This window comes from Sparus aurata, chromosome 23 (genome assembly GCF_900880675.1).
Source record: "Sparus aurata chromosome 23, fSpaAur1.1, whole genome shotgun sequence".
Classification (NCBI taxonomy): domain Eukaryota; kingdom Metazoa; phylum Chordata; class Actinopteri; order Spariformes; family Sparidae; genus Sparus; species Sparus aurata.
Genome location: NC_044209.1, coordinates 19136260 through 19150445, shown reverse-complemented (window position 1 = coordinate 19150445; position 14186 = coordinate 19136260). Strand labels below are relative to the sequence as shown.

The 14186-nt window shown below is 41.9% G+C and overlaps 3 protein-coding genes across 5 annotated transcripts in view; all 3 read left to right on the top strand.

The window, feature by feature from the left end:
- Positions 1-1172: 1172 nt before the first annotated feature.
- ccndx (cyclin Dx) lies at positions 1173-3547 on the top strand. Its single transcript, XM_030408967.1, has 4 exons — positions 1173-1580; positions 1699-1914; positions 2480-2806; positions 3025-3547. Exons 1-4 carry the CDS (start codon positions 1320-1322, stop codon positions 3172-3174), a joined length of 954 nt encoding a protein of 317 aa, XP_030264827.1. The 5' UTR covers positions 1173-1319; the 3' UTR covers positions 3175-3547.
- Positions 3548-3832: 285 nt separating this feature from the next.
- On the top strand, positions 3833-9333 carry nucb1 (nucleobindin 1). Of its 3 annotated transcripts, none has more exons than XM_030408965.1 (13): positions 3833-3933; positions 5199-5322; positions 5428-5535; positions 5646-5778; positions 6392-6495; positions 6795-6980; positions 7093-7183; positions 7269-7327; positions 7641-7733; positions 7831-7920; positions 8307-8477; positions 8649-8766; positions 8858-9333. In XM_030408965.1, the coding sequence occupies exons 2-13, from the start codon at positions 5203-5205 to the stop codon at positions 8941-8943; spliced, it is 1359 nt and encodes a 452-aa protein (XP_030264825.1). In that variant the 5' UTR covers positions 3833-3933; positions 5199-5202; the 3' UTR covers positions 8944-9333. The 3 variants fall into 3 exon arrangements, with proteins under 3 accessions (XP_030264825.1, XP_030264826.1, XP_030264824.1); XM_030408966.1 differs by having other exon boundaries at positions 3846-3938; XM_030408964.1 differs by having other exon boundaries at positions 3861-4104.
- Positions 9334-13687: 4354 nt separating this feature from the next.
- The window catches only part of ppfia3 (PTPRF interacting protein alpha 3), a 30302-nt gene continuing 29803 nt past the window's right edge, over positions 13688-14186 (top strand). The window contains exon 1 of the mRNA XM_030407971.1: positions 13688-13842. The gene's annotated coding sequence lies outside the window, so the exon portion shown is untranslated. The remainder of the gene's footprint in view (positions 13843-14186) is intronic.

Below are 14186 nucleotides of genomic sequence, written 5' to 3'. Positions count from 1 at the left end.
TCGTTCTCGCCCAACTATTATGAAGCTTCATTACCTTCAGACGAGACTTCAAATAAATTAAAGCCACCAGTTCAGTTTGGCCTTTGTTTTTCAACAAAGCCTACATTATTTCACAGTTTTTAGATATTGTGGACATTATTCAAAGTTTTCACAGCCAGCAATCTGCATTTGGCTTCAGCTGGTCAACAGGGAGCATTCACAACCACAAGTTCTTCAAAACTTGCCTTCTCTAGTTTTTAAAGTTTTTTGTCCAAAAAAACAGTTTTGTCAGTTTATTATCATTTAAAAAAAGAAGTTGGAACCAGCAACTTTTGGGCAATATACCATTAATCCTTGTTTTAACTTAATTAATTGATTCCATTACTACGTGCTTCAGGTCCGTGTTCTTTAACAGATTGCTTAATTTGAGTAATTTGGCCCGAAGAGGTTAAACTATCCAATGTTTCTCAAGATTCAAGTAAAGATTGAGTAAATGTCTAAAAGAAAAATTAAATATGCTAATGACACTAAGAATCCCTACTGAAATCATTACAATCACATTATTCGGCCTATTGTATTTATGTATATTAAAGAGATAAGTACATAAGTAATAAGAGGAGAAAAAAAAATTATCTGATTATCTCAATATTAAATGTAACTAAGTCAACTTATTAAATATAGGTGCCCAACAATATTCACTCAGCAGCAGCAGGATTTAACATCCACCCAGACTTTGACATCTCTGCTCTCGTGCTCAGGTTGTAAACAAACACCATCATCCTTTTGTCTTCCATTCCCATTGTCAGAGTGTGGATGTGACCTTTTCTGTCCTCTCCCTGCCTCTCGCCCCTCGCAGCCTTTTCTTTTCCTCCCTTCTCTCTTTCACTGCCGAGGACAAGCTGTTGCTCGGTCCCTGTGGGCCACTCCCTCACTTGTCTGCTCCTCTTTCCTCCTCCCCTGCCTCCCTCTCTCCCCTGCTCTCCGTCTTTCCCCCTCTCTCCCCACCTGTTGGAGCAATTGTTGCACGGACCATATTGTTGTCATCTGATTATTTTATGTCGGTCACGAGGGTCCACGCCCCCTTTTTCGCTGGTCTTTTTCCTTCCCCCTGTGAGTGCCACTCCCCTCTTTCCCTCTCCCCTGCTGGGTATAAAACTCAGAGACAAGAGTTGAGGGGTGATATTCAGCAGAGCACCACAGGAGGTCAAGACTGTTCCAACAAGGAGGATCTGCAGGGGTTCCAGCTTCCTCACGTGACAGGGGGACACTAGCTGCCGCGCTTCTTTCCAAATTGGACGTAAAAAAAAAGTTATTCATTTTTGACCCAGCAGCCTGTGCAGATGGATATGTCAGTGTCTCTCTGGTGTGAGGAGGTGGAGGACGAGCAGAGTCAGAACCAGAGCCAGACTGAGTCACGGGCCCAGAGTCAGGGCGCAGCCTCATCCCAGCTGCGAGCCGCCTGGGACCCCACGGTGTCCGGGCACCGTGTGATCCAGAGGCTGCTCCACGTGGAGGAGAGGTACATGCCCTCCATGCTCTACATCACCCTCATCCAGCGGGACCCAGAGCGCAGGGAGGAGCTCGCCAAATGGGCCCTGGAGGTATGACACTCTCTCATGCTCCAGTTTTTCCGTCCCCCGCCCCTCCCCAACGGTGCTGGATGGGTTATGTCATCATGGCAACTGTGATGCTGATGTCTCACATCTTTTCTCTCTCCAGGTGTGCTGTGAGTGCGGCTGCGACGAGACAGTGTTCCCCCTGTCTGTCTCCCTGTTGGATAGGTTCCTGTCTGCCTCTCTGTCCATACCTGTCTCGCCCTACTGTCTGGCCGCTGGCTGCATCCTCATCGCCTCCAAACTCACAGAGTGTGACAACGTGACCGCTGATACTCTGTGTGCTGCAGCTGAATACAGCTTTCATCCCTCCAACCTGCGGGTGAGTCGGTCACTCAGCAAGGATATCGTTCCTAACCATCTCCTGCTAGTTTTCTGGGGGTCTTTTCAGGCTCTCGGTCCCTCATATCATCACCATCTTGCAGTGGCATAAGTTAGGCCCAAAAACGTGGTTAAACCTCCATTTTCTCGTATAGAATATATAGTTTTACACCCGTTTAAAAGCCATTCTAAGGTGTTGTAGCAGCAGCCAATATAATCTCTTTATCGAGGACTTTGATGCCTTAGCGTATCAGTCAAAGCACTTACAACTTTAATCTTTAAAGGACTCCAACTAACTTTTTTAGCACTGGTGTTTCGATAATCAGCCAAAGATTTTATACTGTAAATTGGATGATAATGAGGACAGGTGCCTCACAGGTTGGATCCCAAAATGATTGACAGACAGAGATGACTCTAATGAAACACTTAGGGATGCAAGTAATATAAATACACTTAGGAAAATTACTTTTTTCATTTCAAATAAGTTCAAATCTGTTCATTCATTCCATCATTATAACACTGTTATCCTTTCTGTCTCCTAAATGCATCTTTCTTGCCTCCATCAGGAAATGGAGCGTGTCATCCTCGCAACCCTCCGGTGGGACACAGCAGCAGTGACTCCGCAGGACTTCCTCCCACATTTCCTTGCCTGTGTGGAGGAGAGGGAAGATGGAGACAGAAGTGACTCCGAGAGGGAGCCGCTCTCCACCCTGCGGCGGCACAGCGACACGCTGGCCGCCATGTGTGCCTGCGACTCCCGCTTCCTGGGAGCCCCACCATCACTTGTTGCCGCAGCCTCACTGAACTGTGCCCTGCGAGGTCTGGGCAGCAAGAGTTCTACACAGCTGGCTGTCATGGGTGAAGCACTAGCGGAGCTCTGCCAGACAGACCTGGTGAGTAAACTCTGAGTCTGAAGCTGAAGATTTGATCAAGTTTCAGGTTTTTCGCTCTTTGCAGTAGATGAAATATGCACGAAAAAGCTGTTTAAAGCAACCAGACTCAGAATACTTGTGTTTTGAGGGACCTGCTGGTTTTATATACACACCAAGCACAGGAGGAGTCTAGCATCTATTACAAAAATCATTGATTTTCTTTTTTTCTTGCATCCCAGGCAGTGCTGCAGTGCTACAGTGAGATGATCGAATATGGCCTCCGACAGCGGCTGAGGAGTGGGCTCCAGCAGGGCCCCATGGAGAAGGACGAGGAGGTGGAGAATGAAAGACCCGGCACACCCACTGACATGAGAGAGATTGATTTCTGAACACGGAATCCACAGTTGCATTGAACATGTGAATCAATCAAAACTTCTCAAGTACATCAGTCAAACTGATATAAATTGATTGTGACCTCAAAATGCTCTGACATGTTTTTATACTTTTGAAATTATTTTATTGAGTGACTGTTAATTTATTTTTGACTTTATTTATTTGTGAACTATTTTGCTATGTGTTTTCCATGTGCCATATTCTATTAATTTTATTGTAGGCTTAGATGTGATTTTGATTGCATATTTATACCTTTAATTTATTATTGCGTGCAATTGTTGGCTCTTTTGATGTTAATTTATTTCAACTTACTTGAGTTTGTGTTTTTTTACCGAATTAAATATACAACAAATCTATTTTTCAAAGCAATTAAACGTTTTAAACGTGTGTACATACTTTTGTGTCCATGTATTATTTGCCATTGAGGCAATGCTACCTTAACGTACTAGTCACAGGCTGGTATTTTCGACTTCCGAGCTTGTGTTGGGGAAGAGAAAAGGTGTTGGTGGCTGATTTTCAGTGATCATCAATTAGCCTAAATTAGCATCACGAGTCGATGTCACTCGCACTATCACGAACCAATGATTCTTTGATAACGCCACTGCTTATTGTGATATGGAAAGAGCACTTCAATTTATTCCGACAGTCCCTGAAGGCAGCACGTTGGACCACCGCTGCATTCTCATGACGTCAATTTTATCCGACTCAAAATACAGATCGTGCTTTGAGTGTTGGATCAGATATTAAACACCCAGGTGCGGTAAGACGGGAGCTATTTTAAGATATTCTGTGTTCGGGCAAATTTTACTTTACTCTTTTATTTAACATCGGATGAGTTTAACAGAAGAATTCAAAGAAAATCTTGTGATACATCATAAAGAGGAACAACGCAGGAAGAGCTGTGCTAGACGTTTCCATAGCCTACGGTAATGGACAACCAGACCATGTCTGTCACCTGTAAAATTACCTGTAAAGAATGAACAACGTTTTAAAATGCTAAACCAAACCTTAATTCACGTATGTCGTAGGTTTAACGTCACAGGTAATAACAACTACAGAGGGGTCAGTTTTTTGCTGAGCCCTGAATATCCACATCCGTTTTATCCTTGTTTACGTTAAGCTAGTTGGCTAACAAGCTACAGCACGAACAAGACAATCAATTACTATTTTTTAGTTTAAATCGTGTTATATATGCCATTTAGCAACACTTTAGTCGTCTGCAACGTAATTTATCCTGTTAATTCAGCTGTAAAAACAGGTTTTCTTGCTCTGAAAGTGACTGCCACGCCAAACCCCACTTGCGAAACTTAATATTCCTGATGACTCACCTCGGCGAGGACACACCTGTATTTGAAGAAGAAACGTTTGACCTTTGACAAATATCTTAAGTATCCTGGTAAATTCGGCATACATTATACACACCAACCAGCAACCAGTTGTACTAAAATCCAAATATTATTGGCTGGCAGCTCAGTTATTGTACTCAACTTTTTATCCATGTTTTATCCAGGTTAGGACCAAGGTTACTAGGGTTAATATCCCCCCTGGACTTCAGTTGTGTAATAGTAAATCAAATAGTAACAAAGTATTTTTAAACTGTCTGCACCTTTAAATGAAAGTCTGACGCATATCATGTGGGAGATTAAGTTCAGTGTCTCTAGTTACGCTGGTCCTCCATTTCAACAGATATAGAAATCAAATCCAGCAGAAAGTTAGAATATGGCTGCGTTCAGGCAACTATAAACTAAACCTAGTGATATGCTATACTTGTGAATTGTACAAATTTGCACATAAAGGTGGACTGTGGCAAATAAAAGGTTTATGTGCGTTGTTTTTAAATAAAGTTTGGCAAACCAAACATGGCGCCAGATAGTAATATTGTATATAGGAGAAATGACACTAGTTTTTGTTTCTCCCAATCGGCTGTCGTTTATTCTATTCTGTGCCAAGATTGTAGCTTTTCAATCAAAGTTTTACATATAAAATGATAGCAATATTTTCATTGTTGTTTTCTTTTAAGGAGGATGAACTTGAAACCTGGCTGGCTGCTGCTTCTATCCATCTCTGCTGGGGTCTGGTCAGTGCCCATTGATCGCAATGCAGGCAACCAGGAAGTTAAAGAGGAGGTGCCGGAGGAGAATGGGGTAATGGTCTCACTGCTCTCAGTCCACTGTTTGTTGTGGTTTATTTATATCACATTTAGTTCAGTTTGCTGTGAATGACCGGTCCTTTACAACCCACCCTCGCAGGACACTGGTCTGTACTACGACAGGTATCTCAGAGAGGTGATCGAGGTTTTGGAGACAGACCCTCACTTCAGAGAGAAACTGCAGACGGCAAACACGGAGGACATCAAGGTTAGCATCCGTTTCTCTCTTTATTCCTTTGTTTACTCTCAACTGGCAACAAAAGAATCTTGGTATTTAACATGTTCTCCTCACCTGTTGTGTCTCGTTTTCTTCGTCAGAATGGTCGTCTCAGTAAAGAGCTGGACCTGGTCAGTCACCACGTCAGGACTCGTCTTGATGAGCTGAAGCGTCAGGAGGTTTCTCGCCTCAGGATGCTGCTCAAGGCCAAACTGGACAGCACCAACATACAGAGTAAGTGGACCAGAATGTATTAGATTTTAATGAAAGTTAAACCAGATCTTGTCGATTAGTATACATGGAAAATGAGAATCATGCCAGTTTTCTTTTTGTGTCGGCAGTTCAGAAGTTGCCTTATTTGACCAGCCCAGCCTGCAGTTTGAACTGTTGCCATGTTTGTGTTCACATTGCGATGTCGATGCTAAAGCGATGATATATCATGACAAGTGAGGTGGCAGCTGTGCAAAATAGGTCTAAATCAGTCAAGACGACTATTCATTATTATCACTCAATATCCTCGATAATTTAAAAACATACAAATGTTGCAGCGGGACATTTTCAGTATCAGTTTATGTGCGTGGAAGCGGATCCTGATTTTTCCAAGCAGAGCAGGTGGAAGCGGCACCTGTACAAAATGCTGACGTATAGAACTTAAGCTACTACTTAGCTACTGCCATGACGACATAACCCAAATATACACACGGATGCAAATTAGTCAAGAAAGCATTGAGGAAGGAATGTAGCCACAACAAGGGCAGAGATGTGTTCAGTATGTACAAAACATAATGGAAGTCACGTGTGTCAGACGCCCGGCATGTGTTCAGTAATTTGTGTATGTGCCCTGAAGCTCTGCAGATGGACCACGCCTCCCTGCTGAAGCAGTTTGAACATCTGGATCCCCACAATCAAAATACCTTTGAGGCCAAAGACCTTGAGCTGCTCATCTCGACGGTAAGATCATACAGCACTAAATGAAAAGCTGCGGTTTTGCTATGTGCAGAGAATGAAAAAAATTCCAGTTGTTCAGTGGCTAATCTGTTCAGATTTTTTGTTGGGAAGTGATAAATCCCATCACATTCCAGAAGAATCATAATTACACTGATCAGACTAATGGGTGCTAAAATTACAGGTCAGAACAACCTGTTAGTGAATGTTCTAGACACCATGAATCTTTGCTTTGTATTATAAGTGACCCAGCTTCTGAATGAAAAGAATTTAAAGTTGATGGCCTTTTTCTGGCTATTTTCTAGGCAACCAAGGACCTGGAGAACTATGACGCTGAACGTCACGAGGAGTTTAAACGCTACGAGATGCTGAAGGAGCACGAGAGACGCGAGTACCTGAAAAGCCTGGACCAGGAGAAGAGGGAGAGGGAGGAGAAGAGGATGCAGGAGCTTAAGGACAAACACCGCCAGCACCCCAAAGTCAATGTTCCGGTAGGGCACAAATGCACCAATGTTTGTTTTTGAGTGGAAGCAAGTAGAAGCAAAGTCAAGTTGTCTTACATGTTTCTCCTCTTTCTGCCGCATTTCTCTCCACACTTCTCAGGGTAGCGTTGCTCAGCTACGGGAAGTTTGGGAGGAGACAGACGGACTGGATCCTCAGGAGTTTAACCCGAAAACATTTTTTAAACTGCACGGTGAGTGACTCCTCTTCTTATAACTCCTGTGCTATAAATATCACACAAGTCTGATAAATAAAGTTGTCATTTGATCTTTGTTTAGATACAAATGAAGATGATGTTTTAGATGAGCAGGAGTTGGAGGCTCTTTTCACTAAAGAGGTAAGAAAAGCAAAATAAACATATACATATATTTACATATATATGTATATAAAATACATGTATTCTTCTTTTTAACACACTGTTATCAGATCAGTATGTGGTAGGCACTGAATCACAAGTTCAGGTATCAGTATTGGTAGTGAAAAACCCTGGTGAAATTTTGTTAAAATGCCATGACAGAGTATCAAAAATGGGTGCTCATTTATTTGCAAACACAGCTGTTTGGTCTTGAGTTGCTGCAAACGTTTTAAAAGTAAAAGTTCTAAACCTGACAGCTGTGATAACCCAACATCTGTTCACTTCCCTCCTCCAGCTGGAAAAGGTCTACGACCCAAAGAATGAGGAGGACGATATGATGGAGATGGAGGAAGAAAGGCTGAGGATGAGGGAGCATGTCATGAAGAATGTGAGTCTTGACTTAATGCTTTTATCTTTCTCCTCTTGCTTTCATTATGTGCCACGAGTCAAACCTTTTTCTCTGTTTTTCGTCACGGTATTAAAAGGTGGATACAAATAAAGATCGCCTAGTCAGCCTTGAGGAATTCCTCAAATCCACAGAGAAGAGGGAGTTCAATAATCCCAGAGAGTGGGAGGTAAGGAGATATTTTTTTCACTCACTTAGTATGTACATATGTTTTGTACATTTGTTAGTGTAAAGGGGGAGAAACAAACAGATACACCGTTCAAATAGAAAGGGAAACAACAGATATCAACGTAGATACACCAATCAAACCTGTAATCGAAAAGCCCACTAAGTGTTTCATTACTTCTTCCGGCAAGGCTAAGTGCACCAGTGGGTTTTGCTGTTTCCAATTCAGCAAAATCATTCTTCATGCTAACGTTGTCAAATAACGAATCACACTATATTGGTTGTCTGACAGCTCTGTCTTGACTGCTTTCACTCCAAACACTGCCTCTAACATTTTAAGAACAGTGTGAATTTCCTGTATTTCATCCGTTCTCCTGCACGTCTCCTCAGACTCTGGACACCAAGCCACTGTACACAGAGGAAGAGCTTGTGCGGTTTGAGGCCGAGCTCAGGGACAAAGAAGAGGAGCTGAAGAGGAAGGCGGAGAATCTGCGTCAGGAGCAGGAGCTGCTCAAAGAGAGAGGCAAGGCCCTGGAGGCCCAGAGGAGAGAGTACCAGCAGGTAACTGTCCCGCCATGTTTGTAGCATCTGAAACTGGACTAAAACATTGAATTCACTGACACAAGTTGAATCATAAAGGGGTCAAACTTGTATTATATTAACTCAACGACTCATTTTCAACACTATAGCATGCACATGAACATAAATTTGATTGCAATTTGTCAAATTCAGGCAGTATTAGAGATGTCCCAGAGACAGAAAGAACCGCAGGCAGCGGACGGGCAGCCTCCTGCGGGTCCTAATGGAGAGCTACAGTTCCAACCAGAGGCTCAAAAACCAGAAGCGAAAGGTAAACACTCTGAGATATATGTGATATATGTGTGTGTAAGGATCTGTTCTCGTTTTTATTGAGTCAATCTCTTCTCTTCTCTCTCTCACAGAAGAAAAAGTCGCAGCTGAACACGTAGCCGACGCTCCGAATAATCTGCCAGCAGAGCCTCCACAGAATCTGCCTATACACACTTAATGCAGCACGCTCTGACAGCCTTAACACACACACACACACACACACACACACACACACACACACAAACACTATCACGCACACACTTTTACGCACACACTTTTACGCACACACTCCGATTTGCACTGACACACATATCCAGATGGGTTCTCCGAACTCAACTATGTGAGCTGTATGTACAAACTGAGACGGACGTGGCTTGTGAATCATGACATATTGTACTGTGTGTTCATTTCTGTGGTCTACATTAGATTAAAGAGCTGAAAACAGCAGATAGCTCTAAATGTATTTTCAGAAATCTTCAGTTTCAGTGAAGTTTTATTATTAATGCAGGGTTTTATTTCAGTGTCAAATCATCAACATCATCAAATAAAGTTTTAACTTAAAACCTCAGTACCAGACTTCTTGTAATCATATTACTCGGGGTGTCACGCAGCGAGGGGGGGAAAGAAACCATCAGTGTGTTTCTGTTAAATAACGCTGAGCAGCTACAATGAGTACAAGTGGAAGAATTAAAAGACTGTAGAGTCAAAATGTTGAAAAACAAGTGTGTTATCTTAAAGATATAAGGTACATATACATGAGTATTTCCAATGTTTTGCAGATTGCAGATTGCATGCTGCATCACAGCCAAAGCATCACATTTCAAATGTATTAATTTTCTCAGCAATCTCCAAAAAACAAACACTGATTCCACTGATGAGAAAAATCAATACTGAATATTGGCCCGACATGTAAACATGCGTATGTATAAGTACATTTGTTACTAGATACTTTTAGTCAAGTTTTATTTGTATGGGTGGCTTTCACTTCTACCAAAGTCATATTTTAACATATCTTTTTTATTATACTCAAGTAAGACATTTTGCAGTGTTGTGTATGTAAGACAGTAGAAGAGAATATATATGTCTTAACATAATGTGGAGCAAAGTGGCTGACTGTCCTGAGTACGGAGGGTGGATGTGTGTATATCATCCTGTGGCCTCCTCCTCTTCCTTCTGTGGGTCACTGTGTGTCTCTGCAGACTCTGGGGCGTGTTGTCCACTGTCATGGCTCCCCGGGGAGCCGCTGATCCTTGTTGTTGTGCCGCTGACGAGATGGCCCCCTGGCCGCCGCTCAGGACATTCCTTTCAGCATTCCTCTAACCCGCTGACCTCTCGTGACCCCCGCTCTCCCCTCCTCTCCTGGTGTCGGTGCAGCTGCCTCCTGTCACTCACTGCTGTCATATCAGCCAAATAAAGATGTCTCGAGGAAGCTGCCTGGATCATGATGTCAGTGTTGATTACGAGAGCACTTTTATTTTGAAATGAGCACCAGCAGTTCCTCCACTAGAGCTTATCTGATGTGGTTCAGATAAAGATGAGATTTTTCTGGGAAACTTTGAGTCAGGGTTGTTCTCCCTGTGGGAATTTTAACAGGTCTGTGTTGTGTCCCGTCTGCAGAGACCATCATCCCCAACAGGTTTTATCTTCCAACTGTATGTGATCAGAGGTGGCACTGAGGCTGTCAGCACGCTGTCAGCAGGTCTGTTAAGACATGATGGCAGGAGGGCGTGATGCAGTGTGATCTTCTGTGTATAAAGTGCTGCTCAGGGCTGTCATACCTTCACTCGGATACTTAGAAATACTTCTGACTTGATGACTTCCTTGTTGTGAGACTGAGTTTCCCTCCCACATTTCACTTTAAGTTGCAGTAGTTACCTTGCAGAAAGACTTTCATCGTGCTAAACACACTATTTAATGCTCTGTTGATGCTTAATACAAGACACAGTTACCTAGAAAGTAGCATTGCATGACAGTAAGACAGTTTCCACTCCCATCATAAGCAAGAAACACATTCATGTCTTACTTACTTTTAAAGTGGTATTTTTGCCCCAGTTTTAAACAATATACATGAGTTTTTAAACTAATATGTTGCACAATGAAAACAATAACTTGTGCCACAGTGAAAGAAACATCCTGCTGTGACAGTAGGTTTACTTTCGATATCTAAGATTTTGCTGCAACAACACAACTTCAGTCGAATCTATCTGCAGGATTTGTACTTTTAATGGAGTACATAAGAGCAAGAGCTGCTTGGCTTTACGCAATGACTGCGACACAAACGAACAGCATAATTCAGTAAATGTTTCCTCCTCATAGAACTTATGGAGTGCTCTTAACCTCTGTGATGCCGTTGCAACCCTCAGGCTTTCTTTCAGATCAACAACCTGATCTTGTTGATCTCAAAGACGCCCCGAGGCAAGAAACCTCATCACATTAAAGGGAAGACAGCAGATGGATCAAGGGTTTACAGATGAAGTTGTTATTTGAGGTTACCTTGTCTTTAGGTGCTGGCAGGTAATGTTTAACATTTACATAACTGGCAGCATTCAAGCCTGAGAACTAGTTATTATTATTTATTAACTTATTTTTGAGGCTGCTCTGATCGGTAATTATTCAGATAGTATTACAATATAATAGTACGACAAATAAAAAAACAGAAAACTGAGCACAAGTAGAGAAATAACAAGTACATATTGAAACAGCAGCATGTGTTTTTCTTTCTTTCTGTCTGCCTGTCTTCCTGATCTACTTTATGAACAGATTTAATTTTGATGCACTTTGATTCCCCTGCACATCAACCTCTATGAGGAGGAACATTACGTCACCTCTAGCGCACCTCCTCCTCCCCCCTGCTACCTCGGGGTTTAAGACCCGCCTCCCCCAAATTCTGATTGGCTGACAGACGTAAGCCTTTAATGATCAGTGATGGTGACTGGTAAACTTTTACCGGCATGAGGACCGGCTCATTTAACCGGGAGGAGGAAATTTGTCAATTTGTTTTATTATTGTCATGGTTGGATGAAATAATTGAACCCCACAATAAACCTCATAGATCCACCAGATTACTCTTATTTATTTGAATTTAACAAAAGTCTTAATTCTGGTCATTTCTAAGTTATCAGTGGTTGAACATGACCTTCCTCACAGTCTCCAGTTTCACAGAAAAAGACATCTATCCACGAATGTTGCCTGAAATCAAGACATTTGGCCCTAAAACCTTGTGATAGCAGTTCATTGCAGTTCCCTGCTTGAACCACCAGAGGGCGCAGTTGTTTAATTAATTTGTCAAGTTTTCTCACAGCAGGAATAAATTAAGGAATCAGAGTTCATGTAATTCTGCTCTGATGATGCGCATTTGTTCAGTTTTAAAAGGTAGAAAACTGCAACAAAATACAGGTAGAAGCGAGTGTGAGGATGTGACAGGTGTGTGTGTGTACTGACAGCCGGTGAGCCTTGTTTCTTTAAGACCCAGCATCTCACCGAGGAGGAGAGATGAGGGAAGATAAATGATGGGAGGTCGTCAAGTGACACGGAAACATCCGGAAGAGGGACAGAGGCACTTTTATGTGTCTTCAGAATAAAGCTTCATGTTTAAGGTAATTTAAAGAATCCATTTATCAGTTATTACTACTATTACTGATGTTTTTTGTATAAATACAAAATACATATACAGAAGATAAATACATATGTTAATGCGGAGTCAATATAGGTCTAATTAGTTGGGCAAATCACTTCCTTAACTATTGTGGCTCTAAATCAAAGCTATATCTACTCACAAAGACGTTCAATATGTGTAGTTGCACGTAGTTCAGCCATGTCCCCTAAAACTTTAAAAAGTTTTAGACAACTGAAGAGGAGGCTTATCTCTCTGTTAAAATTCCAAGATTAAATACAAAAATGTAACTAGTTTCACAATGTCTCAGCAGCTGCAGCTGTAGATCAGATCTGATATTTTATCCTTTATTAAATTAAACCAGCCCTGACCCAGACAGACACTTGTATAAAGGCTCAGAGTGAGAACACATCAAGAAATTCTGATAAATATATCCAGTCTGATATTTATTAGATATTTTATCTAGAAAGTTAGGTTTGGTTGTCACATGGGTAAGATTTTACAGAAGTCATCATTAATAAATGCTCCATTCATAGTTAATAAACATTTGTTAATAGTTATTTCCCTGTTAAAGAACAATGAAATGCTTTGCAACTCATTTATTAAGCGAAAATGGCTGATGTTTATCATGCTTTACAATTGCTTAATTAAGGGTTTATAAAGCATTTCAGTGTTTATTAACTGCAAAGTAATTAATATGTCAAATTAATTTAACTGTAAATTTAGGATGTTAAAGGCGAAATATATGAGAACCAGCCACCACCTGCCAGGAGCTAGCTGGTTAGCATGCTAACTATAGTAGATATCTCTTTATTCAACGTGACACAAAGACTCCATGACATCAAAACTGGTACGTATTCACATTCTGTTGATCATCTTTTGAATGTTTTCAACTCAAATTCTTACTTATTGTCCCTTTAATGATGTATATAAGTATGCTATATACTTAACACTAATTGGAATGCAATAATTGTAAAATTAAGATAAATATTCAATGGTTAAAACGATTTTTATAGTAAGGTATTAATATGCTAAAGTGAAATAAATGCTAATATGTTCCGACTTAATTTATCTGTATGCAAAAAGAAAAAGTAAGAAACTAAATTAAAGTTTATCATTATTGTTTATGTTGTGATTGTTATCATTATCATTATTATAAATGGTTGATTTGGTCACTTTCCAACTATCTTGAATCTCGGTTCATCGCCAGACCAGCTGTTTCGAACTTGCACGTTTTATTCTGAAAGTCCCTCCCGGATGTAGCCCGTGCTTCCTGCGTGTAGTTTGACGCAGCGGCTGAGCCCGAGCCGTCTCTCCCACAGCAGAGGGAGGGAGGGGATGGGGCAGGCTGGTAACCGGGCTGTAACGGGGATAAGCTGCAGCCTCCCGACTCTCAGATGCTCTGATGGAGTGAACCGGCCGACGATGCGCGTCTCTGTCCTTTCTCTGTCGCTCATGGAGAGGGTAAGACACACAGATCGCTCGGTTGGCGGCTCTAAACCCACGGCGTTGCGCGGCGCGCGGATGTAGCCGTGCGTTAGACCATCCAGCTGTTTTTATGGGTGGTGTGGGGAGGGAGGGAGGGGGGATGGAGGGAGGAGGAGGGGTGGTGGTGTTGATAGGAAATAGACGCCTTGCAGTCGGAATAAAAAAGAAAAAATAAAGAAAAAAGCCAAAGCGGCGCGTCGTTTTTCCGACATTCGGGTTCATCATCTCACAGAAATATTACAATCCAATTGCGTAACATCTCCCGAGTCTCATCTGTTAATTAGGCCTACATCATTTACAGGATGATTGGCACCTCCCAC